Genomic DNA, 15,882 nt, shown 5'->3' with positions numbered 1-15,882 from the left:
CCTCCAGGCTGCTGCTCCCTCTGAAAGGGTGAGATCCGACTGGAGGGCTGGGGTGTATGGTTTTTACACCTACAGTCTGTGAAATGGGATGGAGTGGATCCCCAGTCTCCTTCGCTGCAATCATTTTCCTTCTGCACAGTGTGTGCTGGCATCCAGCACACGACCTTTACCTTCAGGTGCCCGATGACAAACTTGTGGACAATATGGTTCCATATAGACTTCTTAAAGACAGAGAGGTGTCCAAAGTCATGCTGTAGCCACCCAGCCTGGGCCTGTAGAGGAAAAAGGACCAGGGGTGACAGGGCTGCTTGAAATCAAAGGTAAGAAAAGGACACACAGAGTAGAAGGCAAGTATTGTGTGTCTGTATGAAATGTGCACAGTCCTATGCACAGAAAAAGCATGGAAGGGGGAGAGTTTTGTATTAATTTCATTGGTATTGGATCTACGGGAGGGGGACAAGAGACAGGCAGTGAGCTCAATGCATCTGAGTGTGAGGCAGTGAGTAGACTCACTAGGAGCAAGAGCAAGGCAGTGAGGGGGTCTGGGGGGTGCATGAGGTTCATGAATGTTCTTCCAAAGTGAGTGTTGTGATAGTCCCGGCGTGTTGTGATAATGAGGTACTCGGAACAACTGGATGCACTGACAGGTCACCTGTCATGGAAGCACAAGCACCCCCGTTACTCCGTGCTATTTCTCACCTGGGAGGTTGCAAGGATGCAGGAAAGGATAAAGGTTGTGATCCAGCCGGTGCCGTAGTATGAAACTAGTAACCAAGCCAAAGCTTCCATCATGATGATGTGACCCAGGTAAAGGGAGAAAAATAAGGGATCTGCTTTGAACAAGTTCATATCCTCTGCTGTCTTTCTCAGGGCCCGGAAATCATCCACCAGCTGGGGCTGCAAAATGGAAATGCAGGATTTAAGGTGCCCCTTCTTTACATGTGTGAATGTGTCCATTCAAGCTTGGGCTTCCACACTACTAACCCCTGCCTGTTTTCCCCAGAATGGGAGAAGAATTAGTCTCTGTACTCATGCAGTCTTCAGAATTTCTACACTGCCCCACTCAGGAACCTGATCCGAGTCCTTACCCTGATGGGTCTTACCCCACCTTCTGAATTACAATTAAAATCCAGATCTTCAGCTGGTGTAAGTCACCCGAGACCCACTGGAGTCAATAAAGCTATGGTGATTTACACCAGCTGGTCCAACACCTCTCCATTTATCCAGTCTCAGTTTTCCGTAATTCATTCCATATAGGCTATGAAGGAACATCTCCCCTCTCCTTCGGGAAGAGAGAATTCAGTCTCTTCACTTATGCATAACCCTGAACCTCTGCTGATGAGAGACTAGAGTGCCAAGACAGCTCCATTCTCTTTGGGATGTGTTCAGTTAGCGTGCAGTCACTCATGAAAGCAGGTCAAGAGGTAATGCAGGTTAATGTAGTCACTGCTATTGTGCATGAAACAGGCATGTCATGAACTCAGTCGGCTAAAGAACAATACGGAGGAGAAAAGGTTTCACTTTAGGAGTCAGTTGTGTAGTGCACAGGGTCTGAATAATGAATGAATGGAACATTTGGGACTTGCATAGAGCTGGACACATTGACATGGGGTGGATAAAGGGCCCTGCTGTGTTACAGCTTCATAAGCACAGTGCTCAGAGAGAGCAGTTTGTTTCATCTCACCCACTGGGGTTATTGCCACTCACTCCATAAACGTGGCCACTTTCACAGACTTCTCCATTGCTGAGAGCTAATCAGGATAAGCCCATATGAAGTTCAGAGCAGGGTTTGCTCGGGCTGCATGGTCAATGGTATGGAGCAGAGGATGGAAGAGGGTTCAAATCTGCTTTGGATGACAAGCAGTCTCATTCTGGTGGCCTCATGGCCTTTTGTCTGTAGCACAAATTGACATGCATTACAGAATGATGGGCAGACCCAGGTCATGAGAATTTGAGCAACAGGGTTGTTGACTAGAGATGAACTCCAGCCACGAAGACTGGATCCAGATCTTGATCCATATTTATCCAAAGTTTGCAAGTGTTCAAATTGGTGAGTTTGAACTGGGCTCTTCTTTAGTTGTCACAGATCAGGCGTGAACTGCACAGGCAGAGCTGCTGAAAACCTGCAGGAGGGGAATAGCAGGGGGTGCTGCAGGTCAGGAGAAGTTGACCTAAGTATTGCCTATCCCTGCACCAGTCAATAGTGGGATATACACATGGCCACACAGAGCTGTCTGACTGTGGGTGTCTTTCCCTGCCGTTTCCTGTACTTGCTAGAGCTGTCTATTGTGAAGAAGGCTTGTGAATTATATGTAGTGGCTTTGCACACAGGAACCTGGAGGGCAGCTTTGTAGATAAATTGTGGAATGACCAGATTGTAGACTCTTTTCCAGAAACAGAGCCCACAGAGAGGGGTTTGCAGATACTCACATTTTTGCCTCGGTCCTGGCTAGGTTCACCTGGGGCAAGCTCTCCAATCAGTAATGGCTTGAGAAACTTCTGCACAAAGCTGGGATTGAGGTGAAAGGCCCGGAAAGCATCCTGGAGTGGAAACACAGGCAGACAGATGGGATTCAATAAAAGCGATTGCTCACTGCACACTGGCTCCTTCCTGTTTGGCCCCAGCAATGTCTTCTCCCCAGGGTTTCCCCCACATTACCCCAACAGTTTCCCCAGTTCTGGTGCCAGTTCACTGTCAGTACCCACAATACGCAACTCTTTCAGTGTAGGGCTCCTGGTTCTAGAAGATGCTGCGAGAAGTAGATGAATGAATATGCAGTTTGAAGACAAAGGGCCAGATTTTTAAAGGTATTTAGGTGCCTAAAGATGCAGATAGGTGCCTAGTGAGATTTTCAGAAGCTCCTAGGTGCCTAATTCCCATTGAATTCAATGGGAGTTAGGCACCTAGGCAAAAGGAAGTCCAATATATCTTTCACCCCAATTAGAAGCTGTGAATTTGTCTGCCTTATGTATCAGAAAAACATCTCTCAATATGCAGATGATCAGTCTCATTCTTTCAATATAATGTCTCTAGTAAGCCCTAAAGTATATGAAAAGAAAGATATTAAATATAATCAAAGAATGTATGGATGATGTCCACTACATTTAGAGGAATGATTAAAGACTTCTGGGGTTTTCTTTCTAAGTGTTTGCACTCTATTATTATTATTTTTATTTGCATTACCAACAATATAAAAATAATAAAGTGGGACCCCATTGCACTGGGCACTATACAAACACCAGAACAAAAGGACACCAGAAGGAAAAAGACTATTGAACGGTATCTGCCCCTGACCTGTGTATAGCTCTAAAATATTCAGTGAAAATGCAACTCCAGGCTTGAAAGCTTGAATGCCCAAGCCTGAGCACCAGCCCAAGTTGTAACATCAAAGCACTGTCTACACAGCAATTTTTAATGCACTAGTTTAAGTCCTGCTAACACAAGTGTGTGGATCTGGCCTGGGAGACTCGCTCCCAGTGTAGACATACCCTAAAACATCCATAGTACTGAAACAGCAGTATGCCAAAGCACACTATGGAACTTTTAATGCACCGTAGCAGGTCCACCTAGCCAGTTAGTGCGTGGCAAGCTAGCATGCTATAGATTTACACTCTGGCTTGCCACACTCTAATTCTCTGTGTAGACAAGCCCTATGCAGCCTGCTCTGAGAAATACTGTGCAAGGTAAAAGCTGACCTCATAAAAACCTTGTGTTAAAATTAGTAAGCAAACACTCCCTGGACTCAGTAAAAAGGAGTTATCCAAATTAAATTCTGTTCAGATACTGGCTATAATATTTATCCAATTGGCAAATCCGATGGTTAGATTTCAGCTTTAAAATCTGACTGGAACCTCAGCAAATTCATAAAATTGACCCCCACTGATGCACCCAGAACATGCCAGCTCCCACACAGTGGAGGGGAGACAATAAATCCATTTCTCAGAGAGGTTTTCTTCAGAGTTTTCAAGGTGTTGGATAGTTCACTCCTTACAATGTGCAAGGTTCTGGCTCTGCAACCCTGAGACCCTGGATGGGATGCAGAGGCCAAGTTGCTGAGTCAGCCAGAATTCTGCATGGGGCTCCCCCATCAGTGCACATTGCATGTGTGTAACAAATGCTCCTCTCCGTGCTTTGCCAGTTCCATTGATGGCAAAACCTTGACTTTTCCTCCATCCAACCCTTTCCTGCTCAGTTTTAGGTATCTAGCTCCCACAGGTGCTGGCAGGGAAAAGGGACTATATTTCTGATGGGATTCTGACCAGCACTTTAGTTTTACACACCCCTCCCTCCGCAGGATCTGGCTAGAATCTGGACCAAATTGGCAGTGGAGTGGGGAGTTTCTCAAAGGCAAGGATCCCTCCTTCCAGCTGAGTCATTTCTGTTACTGCAAAATTCTGGAATTCAATCCAGAATCTTCACAGAACTTCCATCCAGTGAATTTCAACAGGTCCACATGGTACTGAAATCTACTGTCACAAGATCTACTGTCACCAGAAACCTGCTTACTTGTTTAAATTGCCAAATTCCTTATTTATGATAGGTTTCAGAGTAACAGCCTTGTTAGTCTCTATTTGCAAAAAGAAAAGGAGTACTTGTGGCACCTTAGAGACTAACCAATTTATTTGAGCATAAGCTTTTGTGAACTACAGCTCACTTCATCGGATGCATAATGCAGTAAGATCTTCTGCAAGATTGTAGCTCTGGCAGTTTTGCAGCTCTTGAAATCCACTCAGTTGAACAGCAGATTTGTTAGCAGTAAGGATTCAGTGTGTTCCATTGAGAAGAGTCCCACTGAATCCTTACTGCTAACAAATCTGCTGTTCAACTGAGTGGATTTCAAGAGCTGCAAAACTGCCAGAGCTACAATCTTGCAGAAGATCTTACTGCATTATGCATCCGATGAAGTGAGCTGTAGCTCACGAAAGCTTATGCTCAAATAAATTGGTTAGTCTCTAAGGTGCCACAAGTACTCCTTTTCTTATTTATGATGTTTCTCTTTGCTTGAGAGATCACAAGGGGACTCAGGCTTTGTTTTCTTTTGCCCCAGACACTGTCCATTAGCGAGTGATCTAGCCCATTGCCAGCATGTGGATTTTAACTATTCACACAATAAGCCTGGCTAATGTGGTCACTGTGTCACCCAAGGAAATAAGGCTAAGATTTTCAAAGGACACAAGGTACTGGCCAACGTCTCCGAGCCTGGAATAGAACCCAGGAGTGTTAAGTCCCATCTATTGAGAAGGGCCTAGCAAACAGAGTACAGGAAACTTGGGAGTCTGTAGGAGAGAGTTCAGGGGATTTTCATCCTTTCTGCTTTAAGGCAAGGGACTAGAAAGAAAAGACAATGATGGCTATGGAGGTGGCGCTAGAGGCTAGCTTGCCTTGTGGACACTAAGCCCTGGTCTACACTAGGACTTTAGGTCGAATTTAGCAGCGTTAAATCGATGTAAACCTGCACCCGTCCACACGATGAAGCCCTTTATTTCGACTTAAAGGGCTCTTAAAATCGATTTCCTTACTCCACCCCTGACAAGTGGATTAGCACTTAAATCGGCCTTGCCGGCTCGAATTTGGGGTACTGTGGACACAATTAGACAGTATTGGCCTCCGGGAGCTATCCCAGAGTGCTCCATTGTGACCGCTCTGGACAGCACTCTCAACTCAGATGCACTGGCCAGGTAGACAGGAAAAGAACCGTGAACTTTTGAATCTCATTTCCTGTTTGGCCAGCGTGGCAAGCTGCAGGTGACCATGCAGAGCTCATCAGCAGAGGTGACCATGATGGAGTCCCAGAATCGCAAAAGAGCTCCAGCATGGACCGAACGGGAGGTACGGGATCTGATTGCTGTGTGGGGAGAGGAAACCGTGCTATCAGAACTCCGTTCCAGTTTTCGAAATGCCAAAACCTTTGTCAAAATCTCCCAGGGCATGAAGGACAGAGGCCATAACAGGGACCCGAAGCAGTGCCGCGTGAAACTTAAGGAGCTGAGGCAAGCCTACCAGAAAACCAGAGAGGCGAACGGCTGCTCCGGGTCAGAGCCCCAAACATGCCGCTTCTATGATGAGCTGCATGCCATTTTAGGGGGTTCAGCCACCACTACCCCAGCGGTGTTGTTTGACTCCTTCAATGGAGATGGAGGCAACACGGAAGCAGGTTTTGGGGACGAAGAAGATGATGATGATGAGGTTGTAGATAGCTCACAGCAAGCAAGCGGAGAAACCGGTTTTCCCGACAGCCAGGAACTGTTTCTCACCCTGGACCTGGAGCCAGTATCCCCTGAACCCACCCAAGGCTGCTTCCTGGACCCAGCAGGCAGAGAAGGGACCTCCGGTGAGTGTACCTTTTAAAATACTATACATGGTTTAAAAGCAAGCATGTGAAAGGATTAATTTGCCCTGGCATTCGCGGTTCTCCTGGATGTACTCCCAAAGCCTTTGCAAAAGGTTTCTGGGGAGGGCAGCCTTATTGCGTCCTTCATGGTAGGACACTTTACCACTCCAGGCCAGTAACACGTACTCGGGAATCATTGTACAACAAAGCATTGCAGTGTATGTTTGCTGGCATTCAAACAACATCCATTCTTTATATCTCTGTGTTATCCTCAGGAGAGTGAGATATAATTCATGGTCACCTGGTTGAAATAGGGTGCTTTTCTTCAGGGGACACTCAGAGAAGCCCGTTCCTGCTGGGCTGTTTGCCTGTGGCTAAACAGAAATGTTCCCCGCTGTTAGCCACGGGGAGTGGGGAGGGTTGAGGGGGTAGCCACGTGGTGGGGGGAGGCAAAATGTGACCTTGTAACGAAAGCACATGTGCTATGTATGTAATGTTAACAGCAAGGTTTATCCTGAAAGAGTGTAGCTACTGTTTTATAAAATGTGTCTTTTTAAATACCGCTGTCCCTTTTTTTTTCTCAAACACACCAGCTGCATGTGTTTCAATGATCACAGGATCTTCTCCTTCCCAGAAGCTAGTGAAGATTAGAAAGAAAAAAAACGCACTCGAGATGAAATGTTCTCCGAGCTCATGCTGTCCTCCCGCACTGACAGAGCACAGACGAATGCGTGGAGGCAAATAATATCAGAGTGCAGGAAAGCACAAAATGACTGGGAGGAGAGGTGGCGGGCTGAAGAGAGTAAGTGGCGGGCTGAAGACAGGGCTGAAGCTCAAATGTGGCGGCAGCGTGATGAGAGGAGGCAGGATTCAATGCTGAGGCTGCTGGAGGACCAAACCAGTATGCTCCAGTGTATGGTTGAGCTGCAGCAAAGGCAGCTGGAGCACAGACTGCCACTACAGCCCCTGTGTAACCAACCGCCCTCCTCCCCAAGTTCCATAGCCTCCACACCCAGACGCCCAAGAACATGGTGTGGGGGCCACCGGCCAACCAGCCACTCCGCCACAGAGGATTGCCCCCCCCAAAAAAAAAGGCTGGCATTCAATAAATTTTAAAGTTGTAAACTTTTAAAGTGCTGTGTGGCATTTTCCTTCCCTCCTCCACCACCCCTCCTGGGCTACCTTGGTAGTCATCCCCCTATTTGTGTGATGAATGAATAAAGAATGCATGAGTGTGAAGCAACAATGACTTTATTGCCTCTGCAAGCGGTGATCGAAGGGAGGAGGGGAGGGTGGTTAGCTTATAGGGAAGTAGAGTGAACCAAGGGGCGGGGGGTTTCATCAAGGAGAAACAAACAGAACTTTCACACTGTAGCCTGGCCAGTCATGAAACTGGTTTTCAAAGCTTCTCTGATGAGTACCGCGCCCTTCTGTGCTCTTCTAACCGCCCTAGTGTCTGGCTGCGTGTAACCAGCAGCCAGGAGACTTGCCTCAACCTCCCACCCCACCATAAACGTCTCCCCCTTACTCTCACAGATATTGTGGAGCACACAGCAAGCAGTAATAACAGTGGGAATATTGGTTTCGCTGAGGTCTAAGCGAGTCAGTAAACTGCGCCAGCGAGCCTTTAAACGTCCAAATGCACATTCTACCACCATTCTGCACTTGCTCAGCCTGTAGTTGAACAGCTCCTGACTACTGTCCAGGCTGCCTGTGTACGGCTTCATGAGCCATGGCATTAAGGGTAGGCTGGGTCCCCAAGGATACATATAGGCATTTCAACATCCCCAGCAGTTATTTTCTGGTCTGGGAATAAAGTCCCTTCCTGCAGCTTTTGAAACAGACCAGAGTTCCTGAAGATGCGAGTGTCATGTACCTTTTCCGGCCATCCCACGTTGATGTTGGTGAAACATCCCTTGTGATCCACCAGAGCTTGCAGCACTATTGAAAAGTACCCCTTGCGGTTTATGTACTCGGCGGCTTGGTGCTCCGGTGCCAAGATAGGGATATGGGTTCCGTCTATGGCCCCACCACAGTTAGGGAATCCCACTGCAGCAAAGCCATCCACAATGACCTGCACATTTCCCAGGGTCACTACCCTTGATATCAGCAGATCTTTGATTGCGTGGGCTACTTGCATCACAGCAGCCCCCACAGTAGATTTGCCCACTCCAAATTGATTCCCAACTGACCGGTAGCTGTCTGGTGTTGCAAGCTTCCACAGGGCTATCGCCACTCGCTTCTCAACTGTGAGGGCTGCTCTCATCTTGGTATTCATGCGCTTCAGGGCAGGGGAAAGCAAGTCACAAAGTTCCATGAAAGTGCCCTTACGCATGCGAAAGTTTCGCAGCCACTGGGAATCGTCCCAGACCTGCAACACTATGCAGTCCCACCAGTCTGTGCTTGTTTCCCGAGCCCAGAATCGGCGTTCCACAGCATGAACCTGCCCCATTAGCACCATGATGCATGCATTGGCAGGGCCCATGCTTTCAGAGAAATCTGTGTCCATGTCCTGATCACTCACGGGACCGCGTTGACGTCGCCTCCTCGCCCAGTATTGCTTTGCCAGGTTTTGGTGCTGCATATACTGCTGGATAATGCGTGTGGTGTTTAATGTGCTCCTAATTGCCAAAGTGAGCTGAGCGGCCTCCATGCTTGCCTTGGTATGGCGTCCGCACAGAAAAAGGCGCGGAACGATTGTCTGCCATTGCTCTGATGGAGGGAGGGGCGACTGACGACATGGCTTACAGGGTTGGCTTCAGGGAGCTAAAATCAACAAAGGGGGTGGCTTTACATCAAGGAGTATTTCAGGCAGGACTTCATGGAGGGTTCCAATAAGAAATGGTGCACCTAAGTTATTGTTCTTATTGGAACAAGGAGGTTAGTCTGGCCTCTGATTGATACATGGCTAGATTTACCTCGCTGCACCTTCTCTGTGAGTGACTGCAGTGTGACCTAGAGGAATGAGTCCCCTAGACGGGGGAGGAGGCAAATGAGTACAAAACAAATCTGGTCTATTTCTTGTTTTGATCCACTCCATCTATCTTTTACATCTTTGGCTGGCAGCAGACAGTGCAGAAGGACTGCATGCCATCCACATCTCATGGCTGCTCGGCAGAAGATGGTGCAATAGGACTGCTAGCAGTCCGTATCGCCTGCCCGCTCACCATAAGATGGTTCAATAGGACTGACTGCAGGACTAAAGAGAATGACCTGGTCAAGTCACTCCAAATTTAGTCCCTGCGCCCATGTCGCCCAGGCGCTCGTGGCCGACGTGGCCAGGAGCACCTCGGACATGACAATGACGGCTACCAGTCGTACTGCACCGTCTGCTGCCACAAGGCAAGGGGTTGCTGCTACTGTGTAACAATGCTGTACCGCGTCTGCCAGCACCCAGGAGACATATGGTGACAGTGAGCTGAGCGGGCTCCATGCTTGCCATGGTATGGCGTCTGCACAGGTAACTCAGGAAAAAAGGCACAAAACAATTGTCTGCCCTTGCTTTCACGGCGGGAGGGAGGGAACGGGGGCCTGACGACATGTACCCAGAACCACCCACGACAATGTTTTAGCCCCATCAGGCATTGGGATCTCAACCCAGAATTCCAATGGGCAGCGGAGACTGCGGGAACTGTGGGATAGCTACCCACAGTGCAACGCTCCGGAAGTCGACTCTAGCCTCGGTACTGTGGAAGCACTCCGCCGAGTTAATGCACTTAATGCACTTAGAGCATTTTCTGTGGGGACACACACACTTGAATATGTAAAACCGATTTCTAAAAACCGACTTCTATAAATTCGACCTTATTCCGTAGTGTAGACATACCCTAAGGGTTAGCACTGATACAGCTACATCAATGGCTGAAAATGGGATAAATCCCCAGCATCAACAAGGCCTTCAGCATAAGCTTCCATTGGGTACAGTTTGGAACTCTTTCTGTTTGGTCCTCTGACCCAGCCCAAGCATCTTTGTCCTGAGTCACTAGTTCTATCTATATACCCTATATACGTATACAGCCTCCATTGCTGTAGTATCTGAGCACCTCACAATCTCTACTGTATTTATGCTCACAACATCCCTGTGAAGTAGGAAAGTGCTATTATTCCTATTTTATAGATGGGAGATTGCGATACAGGGACCTGCCCAAGGTCACACAGGAAGTCTGTGGCAGAACAGGGACTTAAAACCAGCTCTTCCAAGCCCTGGGCTAGTGCCCTAACCACTGGCCCATCCTTCCTCTGATCTGACAACAAGCCTCCCTGGGTATTCCCTCAAAAAGTTAATCCAGGTCACTAGACTCTTTCCTCCTCACTCCCTTTGTGGGACTGACGTCACCTCCAGAACATGATCCAAAAGGAAAGTAAGAGAGGATGGTGGTAACCAGAATTAATGTTTGGGGGTGAATATCCAAGGACTCTTGCTGCCAGGTCATGGAGAATCAGGCACTCAGAGCAAAGGTTCTGAGAAAAAAGAAGGAGCACTTGAATCACAAAGGAAATTATAGAGAATATCTGATTAGCATCATTTAGTTCATGGAAAAAATGAATCTTCTAGGGCAGTGGTTCCCAAACTGGGGTTCACGAAATGTTACAGGGGATTCTCGGGAAAAAATTCCCTAATGGCGGACAGAGCTGTCCATAGGGACCCCGGGCAGCACGGGGCCAGCAGCCCGGAGCCTTGGGGACTTCCGAGAGCTAATCAGATCAAAGCAGGCATATCTATCACACTGAGGAGATTTAAACGTCACGACTCCTTATACAAAATAGAAAGGGAGGTGGATATTTTTTTGCTGTGGGAGTATGTTGAAACATTCCCCTCTCTGCATAAGTCCGTGACATACTTAATGAATCTCAGTCATGCTCACATGCAGGGAATCTATGACCTCACCGCCCTTGGGATCTCCCTTGAGAATGGGAGTAAGGTGTGAGAGCAACAGGGGACTCACAGGCAACCCTGGCATTTTTTGTGTGTGCAGGTTTCTGTCTTTTCCTATAGAGAAGTGAGACTATTAAGGCCCCTAAAAATAAATGGATTGAAGGAAGGATCCAGGGCAGACTCTCTCCCTGGAAGAATTATGAAATGCATGTCATGTATTTGGGGAACACATTCAAAGAAAGTGGAGGGGATATTGGTAGGGTAACTCCTGGAGGGGACATCTGAGTAGCAGGCAGAAGATGCTTCTTTGAGCTGCCCTCCAGTAACACCACATGAATCAGAGGCGCCTGTACGGGGGGTGGGGGTGGGGGGTGAGGGTCACGTACTGCCCCTGTGTCAGCACGACACCCCCCCCCCCGCAGGTCCCTCCCCTTTTTTTTCCAGAGGCCTTTTCTGCCCCCCCCCACTTTTCCAGCAGTGCGCCCCAGACCCCAGGGTGCACACAAGCTTTGCCCCCGCACCTCTTTTTTCTACTGGCACCTCTGAGAGGAGCCTTGTCTTATAACAGGCTGAATCAAAACTGATACAAGCTACAAAAGTGAGATCTTGGAAGAGTGTTGCCATTTCATAATGTAATAAAAAAGCTGTAATGATAAATAATAATTAATAAACAGTGTGTAATAAGCATGCCATAAAAACACATTTTATATTTTCAAGATCACTGCTTTTATAATTTATGCTGAGGTAAGGGTGAAAATCCCTGGAAATATTCATTTTTAGAAGGTGCTTTATGAGGCTTGACATTTTAGTGAAAGGGGTTTGCGGGTTGTTAAAGTTTGGGAATCACTTTCTCCCTTACCTCAGCAAAGCCTGTGTGCTCTCACACCTTACTCCCATTCTCAAGGGAGATCCCAGGGGCAGCAAGGTCATAGATTCCCTCCATGTGAACATGACTGAGATTCATTAAGTATGTCATGGACTTATGCAGAGAGGGGAATGTTTCAACATACTCCCATAGCAGTCTAGAGAACACCAGCTCCTGAATATTTAATACTGAGTTCATCTCTCACCACCAGAAAAAAGAGAGCAACAATGACAGCAAGTTCTTGTATCAGCAGATACACCTCTTGTATTGTATCTGCAATTTCTCCTAGGCCGGCAGGTCATGGGTTCAAGTCCCACATAGGGATTTGGGCTAACCTTCAGTGCTATAGCGGGGGATGGAATGGGAGATGTACTATGAAATAATTGGATATGTTACATTCAGATCTCTTCTGCCTGTCCGCAGTTGGACATTGTCCAGATGAGTTGAAAATTCCTTGGTGTTGCTAACATGTCAGTGGCAGAGGTTGTCCTGGCTTCTCCCAGTAAAACAGTTTTTGACCTCCAGAGATGTGTGAGTTGTAGCTGTGCACCAAAATGGGTGCCCTATTTGCCATCCCAATCACAGCATTATAGTATCCAGGCTCTTGCTTTGTGAAGCCCTTGGGATTCTCAACAGTTTAAAAGGCACCATGGAACACAGTGCAAATCTAGTCTGTCTTCTCAAGGTCTAAGACAGTATGACTGTCCATGAGATGAGGCATAAACAGAATGCCACAGGCACCAACTGTGAGAACGTAGTGAGGTGTGGCCGGTGTAGGACAAACTCTGAGCACGGGCAGCCCGTGACATAACCAGGCTGGCATGGGCACTCTTGGTACAAACATCTTTAGAGGTAGGCCCATGCTGAATGAATGGGTTGTCATGGGAACCGTCAATGTCAGCAGTTTTAGGGACATCCTGTGATGAATGAACACATGCGATCTTACACCATCAGCGTGGGTGTCCATAGGTGGCCCAGGAGAAAGGGCCAGTGTGGTAGCAATGATATGAGCTGCCTTAGTGGGTGGTGTGAGTGACACGAACAGGAGCTCCTGGTGTCAATGCCCTTCCTTGGGAGTTGGTTCATGACAACTGAACACGCTGGTGTGGGTCCTTAGGTGTAACAGTGTAGGCACTGTCGGTGTATGTTGCCATGGGGCAGCCTGGGATGGATGGTCAGGCGCTGATGGTGTGTTGCTATTGGGCAGTCTGGGATGGATCCTCAGGCGCTGATGGTGTGAGCATCCTTAAGGCTGGGGACCTTATAAGACTCAAGAATGTGAATTACCTTGCAGAGTTGTGTTTTTGTCACTACTGCCTTCCCCTGAGCACTCAGGTCATAATTTTCTGAAGCCCTCAGTTAACTATGTCAGTTTAGTCCTGATATCCTTTTACAGCTGTATGGGAGGGGCATTTTGTGGCTGATGATTGTAGGTACATAGAAAAGTTGTGAGCCTGATGCAGGCAGAGTCCCTTTCCCTGACAGGGTTTTGCGGAGGGTGCTTGAAACTGGACCTACCTTGAGATCGTTCTGCCTCCTACTCGACAGTGTTGCACTGAGGACTGTGGAGTGGGATGTAGTTGGGGAAGCTACACAACAGCGATAGAACCACAAACCCGTGGGACAATCCTGGCAAAGACAAGCTGAACCCCAGAGCAAGACCAAATGCCCTTTGAGTGACAAACTGGAGACACCCGAGCCAAAGCGGTCTCTCATTTGTATTGCTGCTGCAAACCCTCCTGGTTGCAGTGGGTTTGTGCTAATGCAACTGAAAGGCGAATGCGGCCCATTTGCAAAGCCCATTCATTCAGAGGCTTTGCTGCAAGGGTACAGAGGCAGCCAAGGAAACCATTGTACTTTAAGGAGGAAATAACCTCCCAGCCAGTGACCCGCAGCAAACGCACACCTGGGGGAAGCCAGCTGCCGTGCACCGATGTCAGACCCACCTCTCCCGTCCGCTGACGGCAGCCCAGTCCCGCGGCTCGTTCTCTCCGGCCCCCTGACGCCGGTCTAGGGGGCACACCCAGCGTGGAGAGCTACGAGGCAGCGAGCGGCGGGCGGAGGCGCTGACTCCGGAGCACAGGCTCGGTGGCTGCGCGCCTGGGGCAGGGGCTTTGGGAACCGGCCGCCAGCGAGCGCGCCACGGGCCGATCCTGCCGCTGCTCCGCTCCGCTCCGCTCGCTTTGGGCTGGAAGCCGTGGAAACGGGAGGCAGAGCTCAGTGCAGCCGCTGCCGCCGCCTGGGAGAAACGGATCCGGCTCTTTCCTTACCAAGCGGTGGCAGAGCCCCCTAGAGACCTGCCTCCTGCGGGAGAGAGAGCGAAGCGGCTCCCTGCGCTGCCCCCTCAGACCCCCCACCCCTGTCCTGCGAGAGCCGCTTCGGAGCCTGCGCTGCCCCCCACCCCCCACCCCGCTTGCCCCTGTCTTGGGGGCGGGCTGGGGGGGCGCCCCAACCTGCCAGGCAGGGAGAGAACTGGGCATCGCTTGATCCCGGACTCGAAGGGCCGCGGCCGCACCAGACCAAAGGCAAACACCGGGGGGAGGGCGGGACGCCTAGCGACTCCCCACCCACCAACCCGCTCCTCGGCTGGGGCGCCCGGCCGACTGGAGCGGCGCTCCCCCGCGGCCAGCCCGGCTGACTCGCGGAGCCGCGGGCAGCTGCCCGAGCCCGCCGGGGGCGGCCGAGCCTTACCGTGGCATCTTCGCCGGCGTAGTGGCTGATCACCCGGGGGCCGCCCGGGTGCCTGGCTGCCCACGTGGTGATGTTGTAAACCTTCCGCTCGATCACCAGCCACTTGTCCGTCCGCAGGTTGTGCCGCTGGACCTCCTCCCAGCTGTAGAGCCGGCTGGGCGCCTGGCGCTCCCCTGCCCCCTCGCCTTTCTCCCCGCCTTTCCCCATGGGCGCCCCTCGCTCCCCCCGGCCCCAACCGCCCGCTGCCCCGCGGCCTGCCTGCGCCTCCCGGAGGGTGGCCGGAAGGAAAGAGCCTTTCCCCCCTTGGGTGAATTCAGCTGATCCCCTGTTCGCCCCCCTGCCCGCCTCTCATGTTCGCCCTGGCTCCTCTTTGTCTTCCCTTCCCTCTCCGCTGCCAGCCCCTTTGCAGTCACCCCGCCCCGCTGCCTGCTCTGAAGTGCCCCCTAGGCTGCTCTTCCCTGCGGGGATAGGCTTCCCCCTCTCCGATAATAACCCCCTTCTGCGGGAACCTCAGCCCGCTGCCCCCCTCTTCCCAGCCGCACCCCCCTCCATTCATCACTTGGGCAGGGCGGGGGGTTTCCACAGTGATCAGCAGAGCTCCTGCACCAATCCCAGCTCGCCCCCCAGCGGAGCCGGGGCCTGCCATTGGCTGGGGTTGATCTTGCGAAGGGGAAAGCTGGCTGAATTCCAACCTAAACCCGAAGAAGCCTCGACACTGTATCCCACTGGGATTGGGGCCCGCTCCCTCCAGAGAGGCAGCAAGAAGGGGGTACTTAGCAAAGGGATGGGGGGGGAGGTGTAATTTCTAATGAGCCTCTAATTTTTGTTTGTTTGTATTTGCATTTCGGCTTGGATTTTAGAAAGCTGGTTCAGGGCGGTCATCTCACTGGGACTGTAATTAGTGGAAGGAGACTTTTGGACTGTGACTGAAATTAGCATAATTCGGTCGCTTTGATCACGCTGAATTATGGCCAGGATCGCTAGCAGGCACTGCAGTTTCTCCCACTGCTGAGGAGGTTCATCGCTCTGCAGGACAGTTCTCTGCTTGGGGCAGTGCTTTTGGGTCAATTTCATTAGTGGGTAGGAGAATTCCCTTCTTCTTTAGCCCCCAGGGCACT

The 15,882-nt window shown here is 50.1% G+C and overlaps 1 protein-coding gene and 1 long non-coding RNA gene across 2 annotated transcripts in view; one reads left to right on the top strand and one right to left on the bottom strand.

Moving 5' to 3' along the window:
* The window catches only part of LOC140912491 (uncharacterized), a 35,937-nt gene extending 28,402 nt beyond the window's left edge, over positions 1-7,535 (top strand). Inside the window, exons 3-5 of the long non-coding RNA XR_012159294.2 lie at positions 8-320; positions 5,927-6,332; positions 6,926-7,535. This is a non-coding gene — a long non-coding RNA (uncharacterized LOC140912491). The remainder of the gene's footprint in view (positions 1-7; positions 321-5,926; positions 6,333-6,925) is intronic.
* The window catches only part of LOC140912488 (acyl-CoA 6-desaturase), a 38,683-nt gene extending 23,697 nt beyond the window's left edge, over positions 1-14,986 (bottom strand). Inside the window, exons 1-4 of the mRNA XM_073346951.1 lie at positions 14,765-14,986; positions 2,431-2,541; positions 700-897; positions 171-272 (exon numbers count right to left, since the gene is read on the bottom strand). Of these exons, the coding sequence (XP_073203052.1) occupies positions 171-272; positions 700-897; positions 2,431-2,541; positions 14,765-14,971 (618 nt within the window). The 5' untranslated portion in view covers positions 14,972-14,986. The remainder of the gene's footprint in view (positions 1-170; positions 273-699; positions 898-2,430; positions 2,542-14,764) is intronic.
* Positions 14,987-15,882: the final 896 nt, after the last annotated feature.

The sequence above is a fragment of the Lepidochelys kempii genome, chromosome 6 (assembly GCF_965140285.1).
Source record: "Lepidochelys kempii isolate rLepKem1 chromosome 6, rLepKem1.hap1, whole genome shotgun sequence".
Lineage (NCBI taxonomy): Eukaryota > Metazoa > Chordata > Testudines > Cheloniidae > Lepidochelys > Lepidochelys kempii.
This window is presented reverse-complemented; position numbering and strand designations above follow the sequence as displayed.